The sequence below is a fragment of the Scleropages formosus genome, chromosome 15, assembly GCF_900964775.1.
Source record: "Scleropages formosus chromosome 15, fSclFor1.1, whole genome shotgun sequence".
NCBI classification, from domain to species: domain Eukaryota; kingdom Metazoa; phylum Chordata; class Actinopteri; order Osteoglossiformes; family Osteoglossidae; genus Scleropages; species Scleropages formosus.
Window position 1 is genome coordinate 12,149,010 of NC_041820.1, and position 14,665 is coordinate 12,163,674.

General features: G+C 44.3%; 1 protein-coding gene across 1 annotated transcript in view; it reads left to right on the top strand.

The window, feature by feature from the left end:
• slc24a4a (solute carrier family 24 member 4a) overlaps nucleotides 1-14,112 on the top strand; it is a 38,207-nt gene extending 24,095 nt beyond the window's left edge. The window contains exons 3-17 of the mRNA XM_018754385.2: nucleotides 2,937-3,013; nucleotides 4,104-4,178; nucleotides 4,543-4,627; nucleotides 4,900-5,003; nucleotides 5,128-5,202; nucleotides 5,604-5,629; nucleotides 5,714-5,767; nucleotides 6,417-6,562; nucleotides 8,134-8,303; nucleotides 8,649-8,784; nucleotides 10,174-10,340; nucleotides 10,545-10,659; nucleotides 12,346-12,458; nucleotides 12,888-12,953; nucleotides 13,245-14,112. Coding sequence (XP_018609901.2) covers nucleotides 2,937-3,013; nucleotides 4,104-4,178; nucleotides 4,543-4,627; nucleotides 4,900-5,003; nucleotides 5,128-5,202; nucleotides 5,604-5,629; nucleotides 5,714-5,767; nucleotides 6,417-6,562; nucleotides 8,134-8,303; nucleotides 8,649-8,784; nucleotides 10,174-10,340; nucleotides 10,545-10,659; nucleotides 12,346-12,458; nucleotides 12,888-12,953; nucleotides 13,245-13,397 — 1,562 coding nt within the window. The 3' untranslated portion in view covers nucleotides 13,398-14,112. The remainder of the gene's footprint in view (nucleotides 1-2,936; nucleotides 3,014-4,103; nucleotides 4,179-4,542; nucleotides 4,628-4,899; nucleotides 5,004-5,127; nucleotides 5,203-5,603; nucleotides 5,630-5,713; nucleotides 5,768-6,416; nucleotides 6,563-8,133; nucleotides 8,304-8,648; nucleotides 8,785-10,173; nucleotides 10,341-10,544; nucleotides 10,660-12,345; nucleotides 12,459-12,887; nucleotides 12,954-13,244) is intronic.
• Nucleotides 14,113-14,665: the final 553 nt, after the last annotated feature.

Genomic DNA, 14,665 nt, shown 5'->3' on the forward strand with positions numbered 1-14,665 from the left:
AGATGGTGCCCAACCAACCTCCACTGCCCCGCTACGCCCCTGCCTACCCACTGGACGAAAGAGTGGGCTGTGAGAGCTGCATTTCGGGGAGCATCAGTGAAGCTGATTCTCTCGCACTAATAGTGGGGCTAGAAAGGCAAAGACAGTCTTCTTGTTGAATTGTCCCAGTGAAAGTGCGCCCTGGGGTTCCACCCACACCTCCAGATCCAGTTTTGAAATGGATTCTGCTCAGTATTTTAACCAGCTGGGTCATCATGTGCACAATTCTCATCTTGACATGACACCGGTCCATTGTAATCATCAATAATGGAGTGTGTTGGCACTGATTTCAACTATTTGAATTTCACAAGGCATTAACTACATGATCTGTTGAAAGCCACAAATAAAGTGTGATCATTTTGCGAGGTGAAGACAGCACATTTGCATTCATTTATTGAACTAATTCCAAAGCAACTTGTAAAAGTACTTACAATTTTTTACCCATTTGCACAGAGGAGTAATTTTTACATGGGCGATCCAGGGTAAGTACAGTACTCTGGTTGAAGATACAATAGCTGGACGTGAGACTGAAGACTGTGCCCTTGGAGCGCAAGACAACAAAACTAGCGACTGTACTGCCTGCTGTGCCCTGGATATTTATTGCACATTTTGAATTGTCTTTAGTCCCAAAGGGGCCACATTTGTGGATGAAATGAGATTTTGTCACTTGACCAAAATAGTCATTGGATCATCTAGGAGCTTATAGTGCCTCTTCATATTAGCACATTCTGTGGTCCATCACACAAAATATGTAAAAAATAACGTTGGTCAAACTTAACAAGGTTCTGATCTGAGACTTAAAAAGCACTGTCCTTAAAGTGTGTTCCCCTGAGGTGGTATGTAACTGGGTCATTTACTCTGACACATCATTCTGACATAGAGACATCTAAGAGTCTATTCATCCAGAGACACATGGCCCCGGAGATGCAGCAGATGTGAGATCATGCACCCACCACCTCTACACTGACTTGCTGGAGGTTCTGAAGGAGGATCCTGGTCCACAAAGGCCACAGGAAGACCTCAGTCTGTTCAAACATTGCTTCATGCACAAGTGAGATAGTGGGATTAACAACAAAGTAAAAGCAAGGGTACTTTTACCTTGCAAAATATCTGCTTAGCTAAGGTAAATCTTGACAGCGTCATTAAAGCCAACAGTTATGCCTGGTTCGGTTTACCTGTGACTGAAAGATAAGTCTGTCTTTAATGGTGGCTATACCCAATTTTTTTTTATTGCTCTCTTGTTTTCTCCCATGTTTCTGTGCTTTCCAAGATGTTCATTTCCCCAGTTGCCTTGGGCACCCAAATTAAATCTTTCTTGGTTGCTCTCCTCTCAGAATAGGTTAAATTACAGCATTCATTGGCATTCTGCACCATGTGCCTGGGTTCACTCATAGAATCACAGCCTCCTCTCACTTCACTCCTTCTATCAGTTCATACACCTACGGTACCTCTGCAATGCCAACAGGAGATTAGCACTGGCAAGCCAGAAGATGACAACGTGGTTTCCAAATGCTTTGATCTTAAAACATAAGCAAGAGAATATTAAAAGGTCCCACTGTAGGGTTTATGGGTCCTGCGGTTTTATCTATATTCTTCCCAATGGAATTACCATTTTTTACAAAGAGCAGAATAAGATCATTCCTGTTTCCAGGAGCAAGATTTGAATGTTTCAAATTTTACCATATTGTGCTTTATACAAAGAGATACTACATATACTCTAGAATTCACAAAGTCAGAATTCCTGTGTCACGTCCATGCCCACAACACAAGCAACAACAACACCTGACTCTACGCTAGCTCCTGATTAATCGCTCATCTTATAAAGACCCTCTTCAGCCCCCGTTCCATTGCAGAATCTCGTTTGGGACAACCGCCCTTCCTCGCGTTACTTCGCCCACACACGTACTCTATTCTCTGTTCACGATCTCCAGTGTTTGACTCCTTGCTTCGTTTTCCGACCACGTCCATGGATCCTCGTTTCTGTCCTGTTCGCCGATCGACCGACCCTTCATCTGTCCCTGGTTTTGAGAACTTGCGTCTTCCCTCAACTTCAGACGAACAACGCTGCACTTGGGTTCAGCCATCCCGGCTCCCTGTGTTCCGCATGACATCCCATTAGCTACTCGGAAAATTCCATCCTTTTAAACTGCCCATAAATTGTCTTAAGCTTCTTATTGTGGAGTCTTAAATACATTTAAGCATAGAAACATTTTAATATATAAAAGTATATTATGTAAGTGATTTGAAATTTTGCATGAATTCAGATATAAACATTCTCTTATAGATGGGCGTTCAGTTATATTTGGGCAAAAAACTTTTTGCAAGGAAATACAATTTTTTTTCTGCATTTGGCATCTGTTTCAAATTAGCCGTAAAAGAAGCAAGCAAAAAAAAAAAAAAAAACAATTAAAAATAACAAAATTGTGTTTATAATACTGGATTAAAATGACTTCTTGACATTGAACACTCATCATAACCTGATAGCAAGCACCAAAACAAGATGATGTTGAAGATGATGATCATGACATGTTGGTCATCAGCAAGTAGAAGCATACATCCTTGGGTGTCAAACACAAGCCCCCTCACACTAACTCACATGTGCCTCTGTTTACATGCGTCTCCACCAGTTCCCACTAAAGTTGCTTTGAATCCCAAACATTTCTTCTGAATGGAATAACATTCCTAGCTTCTACCAGAGACTTTTAAGGTCAGTAAACTGCATGTAGCACTGAGAGCAATAGGTAATCCCTTTTCTTGAGCCACTGAGACCCCGTTAGTGACCACCCTGTGGCTCAAGGCTCGAGGGGTGGTGGCAGGGTTCATTTTTGCTGCTGTTCTATTTTGAGAGCTGCTGACTCTGACTATGTTGGTTTTTTTTCTTTTTTCTTTAATTTCAGCCATTCACGAGTTTCCCGAAGACGTGTTCACCAACCGGCAGCGCAAGCAAGGGGCCGTTCTGCTGCATATTTTTGGGGTAAGGAGCTTCTAAGTTCACCTCCTGGCTCGGGATCTTGTGTTATCAAGCTAGGTGCTTGGGCTGAACCACATGCGTGACACGTGTGTCACCGGATGTGTGATAAAATGCTTTTTAGGGTTTTACACATTTGTTTGGGAGATTTTCCAGTTGCTTCATTTATCACATGTTATTCTTGTGGAGTGAGCTCATCCAACCACATGCAGCTCAATGGATGCATGATGAACAGCATGGTGGTTAAACACGTAGCCTAGAGGTGATTACTGATCACTACTGATTTAAATCCCTTGTGGAACTCTACTCTTCTACAAAGATTTTCAAAGTCTAACCCCTGAAGACATTTTTGTAAAAATTCAAACCCCTGCAAAGTAGTTAAATCCCAATTCAATAAATAAAAAGGAATAAAGCAGCAAAGGTTTGGTTATTTACCACAATATCCATATGAGGAGGATGATAGCGGCTCAGCAACGTTTGATCACCCCACCCACTAAACACAAATCCAGCTCGCTAGCTGCCAAGGTAACACAAAGCCGGCAGTAATCCCAACAAAATCATTCAGATGCCAGTAATTAGCAGGATCATTCCAGTTATTTTAAAAACATTGCAAAAAAATGTACGCGTTACAAGTTATGATCATTGCTGGTCATTGGTTTGGAAAGCAGCTGGTGTCTCATGTCTTGCAAGTAACTTAGTAGTGCTGTCATTCATACCTGCAGAACAGCATGTATTCAAAACCTGCAGAGAAAAAAGCAGGTATCACATTTATCTAGTTTTCTCCAGATTGATTTATAATTTAAGCTCTTTACAACTATTTACCCATTTGTACAGCAGGATAATTTTTGCTGTATCAATTCAGGCCATGTACCTTGATTGAGGGTACATCAGCAGGAGGTAAAATTCATACCTGGGTCCTTCAAGTGGAAGGCTATGGTTCTCATCACTGTGCCACCTGCTGCCAGGTTTCTAAATAGAGATGAAATCATGAGCATCTTCAAGCTGAATATACAGTACAAGTTGTTGAAGTCTCTAAAGGGTTGCAGTGTTGCCATGCATCCAACGCAGTAATGTCTGCATTGTTTCGTTGTTTCAGGCACTATACATGTTCCTAGCCCTTGCCATCGTGTGTGACGACTTCTTTGTCACGTCTCTGGAGAAGATCTGTGAGGTGAGTGAACCAGACAGAGTTCCCATCAGGCCAAGGCGATGACTTGTCTTAAAGGTCCCCTCATTGTCCAAGCGCTGTCTTCTCACTCGCTCAACGGAAGGGCCTCGGTCCACAGCCCTCGGGCGCCACAGTGCTTCAGGTTTCAGGGAAGGTGTTTTAATTAGCGCCCAGACCGTGTGTGACACACTGGGTGAGCTGGCCTAATATCCTAATAATTACTTCAATACAGCAGTTAAGGCTTGAGGCAGAGCGGAAAAGGAGCACCAGCGGCACATCTTGAGAACCAGGCTCAGCCAGCGCTGTATTACTAAACGATGAACCTGCCCTTGCCTCTCTCTGGTAGCGAATTGTGCTTTTCCTGCAGAAACTGCGCATGAGCGAGGATGTGGCAGGAGCGACCTTCATGGCAGCTGGAAGCTCCGCTCCCGAGCTCTTTGCTTCCATCATAGGTGGGACACCTGTCGGTTGTTCGGTTTATATTTGTACTGTCTCTTTGTCCAATTAATTCTGAAACTCAATTTTTAAATCTGGGAAAGATAAGCAATATGCAGTGTTTTCACAGATGACTGGTGTGTGACTCATACGTGATGTACGCAGTACTTTCACAGATGACTAGCATAATTGCCTCCAGAGATCTGGATGCTCTTTTTTCCCACACAAGCTTGACGGCTTCTGTAAAGATACGCGCCTCTGAACGTCGACGCTTTCCGCTACCCTTCAGGTGTCTTCATCACCCACGGAGACGTGGGGGTTGGAACAATCGTGGGCTCAGCGGTCTTCAACATCCTGTGCATCATCGGTGTGTGCGGGATCTTCGCTGGGCAGGTCCGAATGCACGCCCTCTTATAGCCCCCATGTCCCTCCGCCGTCCTCCCATTTCAGTGCCAGGCCGCAGTTCCTGCTGTGCGTTTTAGGGTGGCACAGCTGTTCCTCTTCCTCCTCACTACAGGTGGTGTACCTCACCAGGTGGGCTGTATTTCGTGACTCCATCTACTACACTGTGTCAGTTGTGGCCCTGATTGCGGTGAGTACTGCTTTCCCAAAGTTGCCCACACCCCCACAAACCACCTGCATCTGTTTCACCCCTCTCACACGTACACAATTGATAGTGTAACGGTTAGGGCTGCTGCCCTTGGACCCTGAAATCACAGGTTCAACCACCTCCAGCTGTAATTCCCTTCAGCAAGGTGCTTCCCCTAAATTGCTCCACTAAAAATTACCCAGTTGTATAAATGGGTAAATAATTGAACATAGCTTAATGTTATAAGTGACTTTGACCAAAAGGGTCAGCTAAATGAATAAAATGTACACAGCTTCAGGTTAAGTACCTTGCTTGAGGGTACTACAGCAGTGCCCCCCTGCAGCTTGAACCAACAAGCTACACTATCTGTATAGAAAATGACCTCCCATTTCTCTCTTTTTCAGTTCATATACGATGAAAAGATAGTGTGGTAAGTGGCCCTCTCTTTCTGATCCCTATGCCCTTTGACTGGCTTCAGTGCAGAAAGGTCTCAGTTGCTACTCTTCTGTCTCAGGTGGGAGAGCCTGGTGCTGGTGGTGCTCTATGCCGGATACATCCTGATCATGAAGTGAGTCCTCCAACAGGGGAAGCCACACCAGCCGTGCAGTAATCACTGCTCGAGATGGCTCAACTCTTCCATGGTGGATAGGGTCTAGAAAGTGCAAGAACTTAGTCCAGAAACTCAGTGGTGACAGGAGGGTTCTGTCTGGAAGTGTGAGTGTTTGTACGTGTGTGTGTGTGTGTGTGTGTGTGTGTGTGTGTGTGTGGCATTATATTTAGCTGCCCTTGAGGAGACATATTTGAGGAAAACATTCTCGGAAGGATACTAAACTCCCCAAGAAAACCCTTGTGAGCACTTCCAACTAAATAAAGAGTAGCATTAGGAATAATTTATTGCATTAAATTGAGAGGCAGTGTGACATCCTCAAAATGACAGGAAACCGAGGGTGTGTGTGTGTTTGTGTGTGTGCGCGCCCGCATGCACACAAGAATCCATTTCACCTTGTAGCTAATTTTCCATCTCCCCTGGCTGAGCTCTCCTTCCACACCAGGCATTTCTTTAGCTGTCTCCTTGGCTGCTCAGAGCAGATTGATGGATCTTAATTATTCCTGTAAGGTTATCTCTAATTGGAGCCTCGATTGCGGCCCCTCCATTCACACTGTGACACGAACCGCAAGGAGAGCTGCATCTGACCCGGGCTGTTTCTCTCGCTCAGATTTAACACAAGCATGCAGGATTACTTCACAGGGAAAGAGGACAAGAACATTGCCAACGGTAACACAGTGAGCAACGAGCTGGAGGACGGTAATGCCTGTTATGACACTATCTGGGATGACCCATCATTGCCATTGCTGTGTCCAGGTAAGGGTAACCAGACAGGCTCCCCCCTGTAAAGGTCCAAGCGGTAGATGGGGGGAGTGCATTCACACCAACAAGAAGCCTTGTTTCATTCTGATGAACAAGACCGAACAGAGCAGCGAGCGAGTACTCCCGTACTTTTTCAGACACCTCTGATGCACGATGACACCGAACTGCTCATTTCAGAAGCGCTGTGTTTTTCCTAGTGTTATTTCTTCCATTACACTGGCTCCTCAATTTAAAAACATAATTACATAACTGGGACCTGAGATGCGTTTTCCATCTGTAAATCCAAAAATACCTTTACTACTCGATGCATATGCTACATTAAAGGTTAATAACTTAAAGGTTAATAATACAGATATACTGACCCACTCACTGCTTGTCCTAATGCAGGTTTGCAGCAGAATAGCTTTAAAAAAAAAAAAAAAAAAAAAAATTGTTAATTTGAATATAATTTAAAATAAAAATGTCCCTTCTACAAGCTCCTGTTGGATCACAGTATTTAACCAGTTCATTCCATGAAAGTTCGTCCTCTTGTTACTGACCGCAAACCTCAGAAATCGCAGACCTGAGTTGTAAACACTGTGGAAGTGAGTTAAGTCAAACAGTTTTTCGCTTCTCTTCTGTCTCCATGTGTTTTGCTGACGTCAATCAACCGGCCCCACAAAAGACAGAAATTTTAGAAAATACGTTGCGCAAAAATACAATCAAATATAAGTAAGCTTTGGAAAATGTATGTATCTTCAAAAATTCCTAACTCAGTCATTGACAATATAAGGAATCAGTGTATTTGTGTTTTTAACACTTTCACTTTCTTCTCTAAAACGTTGTTTCTCTTAAAAACTCGCTGTGCCACTTTTTGTCCGGCAGCCAAATTGATTTCCATGTTAACCAGCGTAAACTCACACTGTCCCTTTGCACTGTACTGCCACTCCACATCTGTATGCTTCTCAAAGCTCTGTCACTAAGCCTGTCTGTTTACCTTTACTTAAATCGGTGTTGCTTTTGTCTTCCAGTGTCTTGCTGTGTGTTTCCTTGCAGTGTCTTGTGTTACACTTTTTCTGGTTCATAGGTGTGTGAACTTGCTGGCTGGATACATAGAAAAGCAATGTCCTGAAATAATTGTTGACAATTTTTGACAATGGCTTTTTGATGGACTTTTTTCAGGTAATATTATAAATGGTAATAATAATACTAATAATAATGTTATCTTAAAGTATAGGAGTATCATTAGAATCAAGAGGATGGTCTGTCTTGTTCTACTCTTAGGATGAAGCCGGTGATTGGCGAGTTCTTTAGCTGAATTCATTAGTGCTCAAGATTGTAATCAGATAATCATGAATTAAATCTGATGTTGATGAAGGGTTAGTAGAGTGTTTTCTTGTGCTTTTCTTTATTCTGTCCTATTGGGTGCTAACAGGGAGAAAGAGTACTTATGTGCACCTCGCCATGCTTTGATCTTTGTGTTAATTAGTGTTTATGTAGAAAGACATAGCGGTGTTGCTGAGTTTGCATGTCTGTGTACATTTGCACAGTTCTCAGCATCTCTGACGATGTCTCTGCACCCCTAGTGAAGCCCAGTAAGAATTACAGCCGAGGCTCTGTGGTGATGGTGGACGAAATCATGAACTCCAGCCCCCCAAACTATCGCTTCCCGGAGGCTGGTCTCCGGGTCATGATCACCAACCATTTTGGACCAAAGACTCGCCTCCGTATGGCCAGCCGGCTCATCATCAATGAGGTGCGAAGAGGCCCGGGAGTGTTGATTATGTGGGGCAGAGAGACCGGGGACAGTGGGGAGAGCCTGATGGGGCTGGGAAAGGTGCGAGCAGGGTGGGAGCAGGCTGGGAGCACTTACTGGTTCAAACACAGACGTAAAGAACTCATAGGAAACGCTTCGCTGAGAAGGTTGTTGTGGATGGTGCTGGGGTTCTTTCCCATTAAGCCTCTTGGTTCGGAAGTCTGGCCTCAGCCCATTAACCGTATGACCGACAAGTCGTCCCTTCAGCACATATCCTGAGAGTAGTCTAACTGTGTTTCCCTCCGTTGTGCCGCTGTTGGGCGCCCGCCTTCTGGCCAGCGGCAGAGGATAGTCCAGGCTTCGAACGGTGTGGACGCTGCCGTCGTGGATGGAAAAGTCGACATGGAGAACGGAACAGTACTGGAGGACAAACAGCCAGAGGAGGCAGCAGCCGAACTGTCCTCCCCATTTGTCGTGCCAGGTGAGAGATCTTCATGGGCTCTAATGAACTGCACGTTTGATTGTACTCTATTAACAATATTGCGGTACACAGGGTAAATAGCAAGAAATTAAATGCATCGTACCAGTGAAGTTGATCATTCTTGTGACATCGATCCAAGCAGTTAAATACATAGGACATAATCTGCAGAGGAGGTGATATTATGTTCCCTGATGAGATGCCAGAGAGAATCACACTGGACCGCAGAGCCACAGTGAACTGTTCTGTGACTTGGTCGAACAAAAAAGGTGATATTGTACAGCCCAGCCTGGCACCACTGCCACTCAAAAACCTGTCGGATATATAAAGGCATTAGCAGCTAACACAGCATGATTCTGGCAATGCAACTGATCAGAAATTTTATTTCTCAAGGGTAGAAGAAGGGAAAACTCCCATTTCATCACACAAAAGCTCATTGTTTCTACTTAACACATTCAATTCAATTCAGTTTATTTTTATAGAGCCCTCTTCTCACGCAGTGACACAGAGCGCTTTAACACAGGCATAATGCAAGAAAAACAAATACATCAGATAGAGAAACAAAGCTGAATAATGACTACCATAAGATAGTACCATAAGTACTTTTATAGAGCTATAAGTATGCCTACTGGCCACATCATAAAACAACATGAAGCAGCAGCCCAAACAACCTGTCATGTAAACAACAACCTGTATTTCTCACTCATGAACATTTTATAACCTTATAATTAAGTGCTAGAAATAATCAGACATTATTTTCACGTACAGTCCAATTAAAAATAACAAAAACCACAGATCAGGTGCATTTCATAAGCCACAGATCAGACTTACCTGCGTTTTTAACGTGATGTTAATTTGCTGTGTTTCAAAGCTCTTAGAGCAATGAATTTGAGATACCAGTAAGAATGATATTGCACTATAATGTAATATTTATAAGGGGGCGCGGTGGTGCAGTGGGTTGGACCAGGTCCTGCTCTTCAGTAGGTCTGGGGTTTGAGTCCCGCTTGAGGTGCCTTGTGGTGGACTGGCGTCCCGTCCTAGGTGTGTCCCCTCCCCCTCTGGCCTTACGCCCTGTGTTGCCGGGTAGGCTCCGGTTCCCCGCGACCCCGTATGGGACAAGCGGTTCCGAAAATGTGTGTGTGTGTGTGTGTGTGTGTGTGTGTGTGTGTAATATTTATACAAAGCATATACCGTTTTGTTAAACCACTCAAGCAAAACACACCGTTTATTGAGAGTCGTGTACAAAGAGCTGCAATCATCATATAACCTTTCAGAAAATCAAAAATTAACAACACATATTAAGGGAAAAACTTGCTGTACCTGTGGTACTGTATTGATGGATATGAAAACCCCTGGTTTAGGGTTCTGGTGCACTCCTCCATGTGTCTCCAGGGGGCGCCGTGGACAGGATGAAGTGGTTGATCTCCTGGCCAGTGTTGGCACTTCTCTATTTCACTGTGCCAAACTGTGCGAGACCACGCTGGGAGAAGTTCTTCATGCTGTCCTTCTTCCTCTCCACCCTTTGGATTGCCATCTTCTCCTACTACATGGTGTGGATGGTGAGTGCCTCTGACAGGGTTCTGTGTGAGACAGAGTTCCAGTGTTTGTGCGTGTGTGTGCGCGCATGCACGCGTGTTTTAACTCGCAGAACATGTCAAGCGTTAGTGTGTCAGCATGTGTACAAGACTGCTCCGAAACCGGACTTTGCTAACAAATTTGTTTGTGTGTGTGTGTGTGTGTGTCTTTGCGTGATGTGGACGCAGGTGACGATCATCGGCTACACTCTGGGAATCCCGGACGTGATTATGGGCATCACATTCCTGGCAGCTGGGACCAGCGTCCCCGACTGCATTGCCAGCCTTATTGTTGCTCGGCAAGGTGCGTTTTCACTGCTCAAGATAGAGCTTGGCCTGGGAACCCTGTGAGCCGCAGGGTACGAGGCTTTCCTCGTAGTTCAGCTTTTAATTAGTCAGCTTGCCTCGGCGCTTTGATTGGGCTCTCGTGATTGGAGGCACATTGTACTGCATGAAGTCGCTAACAACTCAGCATGATTTTTCCATTACGTTAACACAAACTAAAATGTAATAACCATCATACGGCATGTGCTATATGTTCTCCTTTTTTTGCTATTTTATAAAATCGAATCAGAACAAAATAGCTTTTTTAATTTTTTTTTTCTTTTTTTTTTTTTAAGTTTTGGTCTAACCGACCACTAGTAAAAAGCTAGAAATGACTAATTAAAATTAACATTTTTACTGATTTTCAAGTGACAAAAATCTCAATCTGTTTTTCTTATCATCATTATCTTGATTTTTTTCTCAGTTAGCAACAATTTGGATTAAAATAATTGAAAAACAATTTTCAGTTCTCAACATATTTCATTTGAGTACGATTTGAATCGTGAAACTTATTCTATCAAAGTCTCAATCAAGGCTGATTAATTTAGGGCTCAGCTGGAACAAAAACCATCATATCTCAGGCGGACCATACTTGCGGGCTTCCTGTAATAAGGCATTCTGTGTATCTCAGGGAATCTAGCTGAGCTTTTGTCTCCGAACTGTGTGCAGTATTGGAGGTGGTTCCATTTCGAAATTATTTTATATTTGCATTTGAGTACTTAGTGAATCAATTTATGTTATATAAAATAACCCAAAGTCAAAAACACAAATGCAGAATGCATACTACCGCAGAACTTTTGTTTCTGTATGTATGTGTGCAGTTCACACACACACACACTTTCCAAACCGCTTGTCCCGTACGGGGTCGCGGGGAACCAGAGCCTACGCAGCAACACAGGGCATAAGGCCAGAAGGGGAGGGGACACACACAGGACAGGACACCAGTCCGTCGCAAGGCACCCCGAGCGAGACCCAAACCCCAGACCCACCGGAGAGCAGGACCTGGGCCAACCCACTGCACCACCACACCCCCCTTAGAATACTAGAGCAGAAGGGGGATTTGAACCTGTGTCCTTTGAATGTAAGGCAATGACACGAACCATTACGCCACTGTGTGCAGTTCAGCTAGGTTGTATTCCGTGCACATCAGCAGGTTGCGCGTAGCTATTCTGAGTTTCTGCTTAGTATACTAACTCCTTAGCTTACGAACGCAACTGAGACTAGAAGTCTATCTGAAACTCGATTTGTTCCGAAATCCAAAGTCGTTTTTCCTACTAAGTCATAATCAATAAAAGGTTAACAATACAGACGTCCATTGATTTTAACACTTTTAACGCTGAGCTACATTAAAATTAAAACTCGTTAATGACTGAAAATAAAAATATGTTTCCTTCAAAAACTCTTGCTCAATGCTGACTTTTTATTGATTTATCCCTTTAACACATACAATGTTCTTTATCTTTTTACTGATGGGTGTGTGAGTGCAGCTTACTTTCGGTCTGCCACAGTCAGAAGTTTTCGAAGTGAAGAAAATGGAATTAAAAATATATGAACTGGAAAATGTTTGTTTGTAAATGAATGACTCATTCACTCATGAAACAGGAAGCTAGTGTACTTCTTGTCAGCTTTTTCAATGTTGTAGATAAACCACTCCCCCTCTTTGCAGGTCTTGGGGACATGGCAGTGTCTAACACGATTGGCAGTAATGTCTTCGACATCCTTGTGGGACTGGGTGTTCCCTGGGCCATACAGACTATAGCTGTCAGCTACGGCTCGGAGGTAACAGGCTCCCATTGCATCCATTCCATATGATCTTCATGAACATACATGTATGTGACACACACAGTGGACCCTATGTAGAGACCGAGTATTGGCCAGCAACCACAGGCAAGTCTGAAGCAGAGCCAGGAGGGAGCTGCCGGGTCCCCTGGTGGCTCAGTTAGTTAAGCTGCTCTGCCAAAGTGTGGGACAGCACAGCTCAGATTATGGTTCAGATCTGCATTGGATCATCTGCTGGTTGTGACCTTGCAGCATGACAAGCTGGTGTTGTTTGGCACAGCAAGGGGCTCCTGCAAAGTTGCTTAGTTCACTGATTCCCAAAATCTCTCCCTTGGGACTGTTGGCCATCTGGGTTTTAAAAAAAAAAAAAAAATCAGTATAAATAATTTCCAGCAGGACTTGGATATGTTTCTTCTGATGCCCTTCTAGGTCCAGATCAACAGTCGAGGACTGGTATATTCAGTAGTGCTGCTTCTGGGATCTGTGGCTCTCACTGTAAGTGAAAACACATCTTTGCCCTTTATTCATTCTTTTAACTGACACTTTTCTCCAAAGTGACTTACAACATTAAGGTTACAATTATTTACCCATTTATACAGCTGGGTAATTTTTTACAGGAGCAATTTAGGGTAAGTAACTTACTCAAGGGTACTACAGCTAGGGTTGGGGATCAAACCTGCAACCTTTGGATCCAAAGTTGGTAGTACTGACCACTACGCTACCGGGTGTAATAACTAGCTTGTTTATGCCCACTGGCCCTATGTGTCATTTCTGGCATCCCTGCAGGTTCTGGGGATCCACTTGAACAAATGGAAGCTGGACTTAAAGCTGGGTGTGTACGTGCTGGTGATGTATGCCATCTTCCTCTGCTTCTCCATCATGATCGAGTACAACGTCTTCACGTTTGTCAACTTGCCCATGTGCCAGGAAGATCTGTAGACCATGCAAAACCTTGAAGTTTACCTAACCGGACCCCCCAACACTATGGACTCTTAATCCTCTTCCAGTCTGTGTTTCTGGACTCTCTTAATCGAAAACATGTTTGGGATATGAGTTAGGGCCTACCCCTCGCTCAGACGGGGCGAGGATCTCACCGTCTCCTCTAGCTGAAGGTCTCGCATCTCGGGGATTGATCTTTACAGCAGCTTTCCTTCAGTCCTGCAGGTATCAAACAAAGCAGAATAATGTCCACCCAGGCTGGTCCTGGCATTGCGTCCTTGGCCGCTTTGGCACAGGACACACTGCCCTTTATCCAGCTTCTGAAGCACTTCTTCACAGGTCAATTGCTCAGAATGATTGTATCTCAGTCAAACTTTATCGGTCAGATACGCAAGTGGAAGGCGCAGACCTTACAAGAGCACGACACAACGAAACTCATTTTTACCCCTCAAGTAATCATATATTCGTACTGTTTCTTATTTCTTTTAAACTCTTAAGAGAAGAAAACCAAACATGTGTAAAGAACATGTTGCACTTTAGGAAAATCTTGTTGAAAAATCAACCAGGATGTAACGAACAGTCGTTTGGGAAGATTTCTGGATCTTTCCCAGAGTGGTGCAATAAGGAGATGCGAGAGAACTTGTGAGGGTAGCTCTGCTGGGCCATGCCGACAGGAGACTCAACCCAGGTTCTTTCTGCAGGCTCTCAAGTGGTACAGAACCAACTGCTCAAGCAATGATGCATGACAGCAAGATATCTTAACCTGTGTGTCTGCGTGGATGTGTGTGCCCGAGCGTGAGGTTCCTGCATGTTTGTGTTTGCGTTTGTGTGTCTGTGTATGTGCTTGACTGTCTCTTATTAATAGAAACGCTGGGGTTCACGTTCCCGCCAATGGGAGCAGGACCTTAATGAATCCACCCCAGCTGGGACACAGGTGCCTGATCTTTCAGGCTCCCTGTGGTCTGAGAGCAGCTCAAAATGAAAGCACCCCTGCAACAGACCTGCAGGTTCAAAACCAGACCATCCAGCCCCTCCCACCCCGAGGTACCCATGAACGCCTTGTTGGTGTCCAGTGGGGGCCCTCGTGTAATGGGCATCTGCACATGTGGGAAGTGTATGACAGAACCCACAGGCTGCTGAGTCTCATCAAGGCACTAGCACTACCCTGTGCGACCCGACCCGTTTCGCCTCAACAAGGATCCCTCAGCCTCTTCGCCAAACATTCCACTTCAGCATCCTCTTCGCTCCTCCCTGGAGCTGGGAGGTGG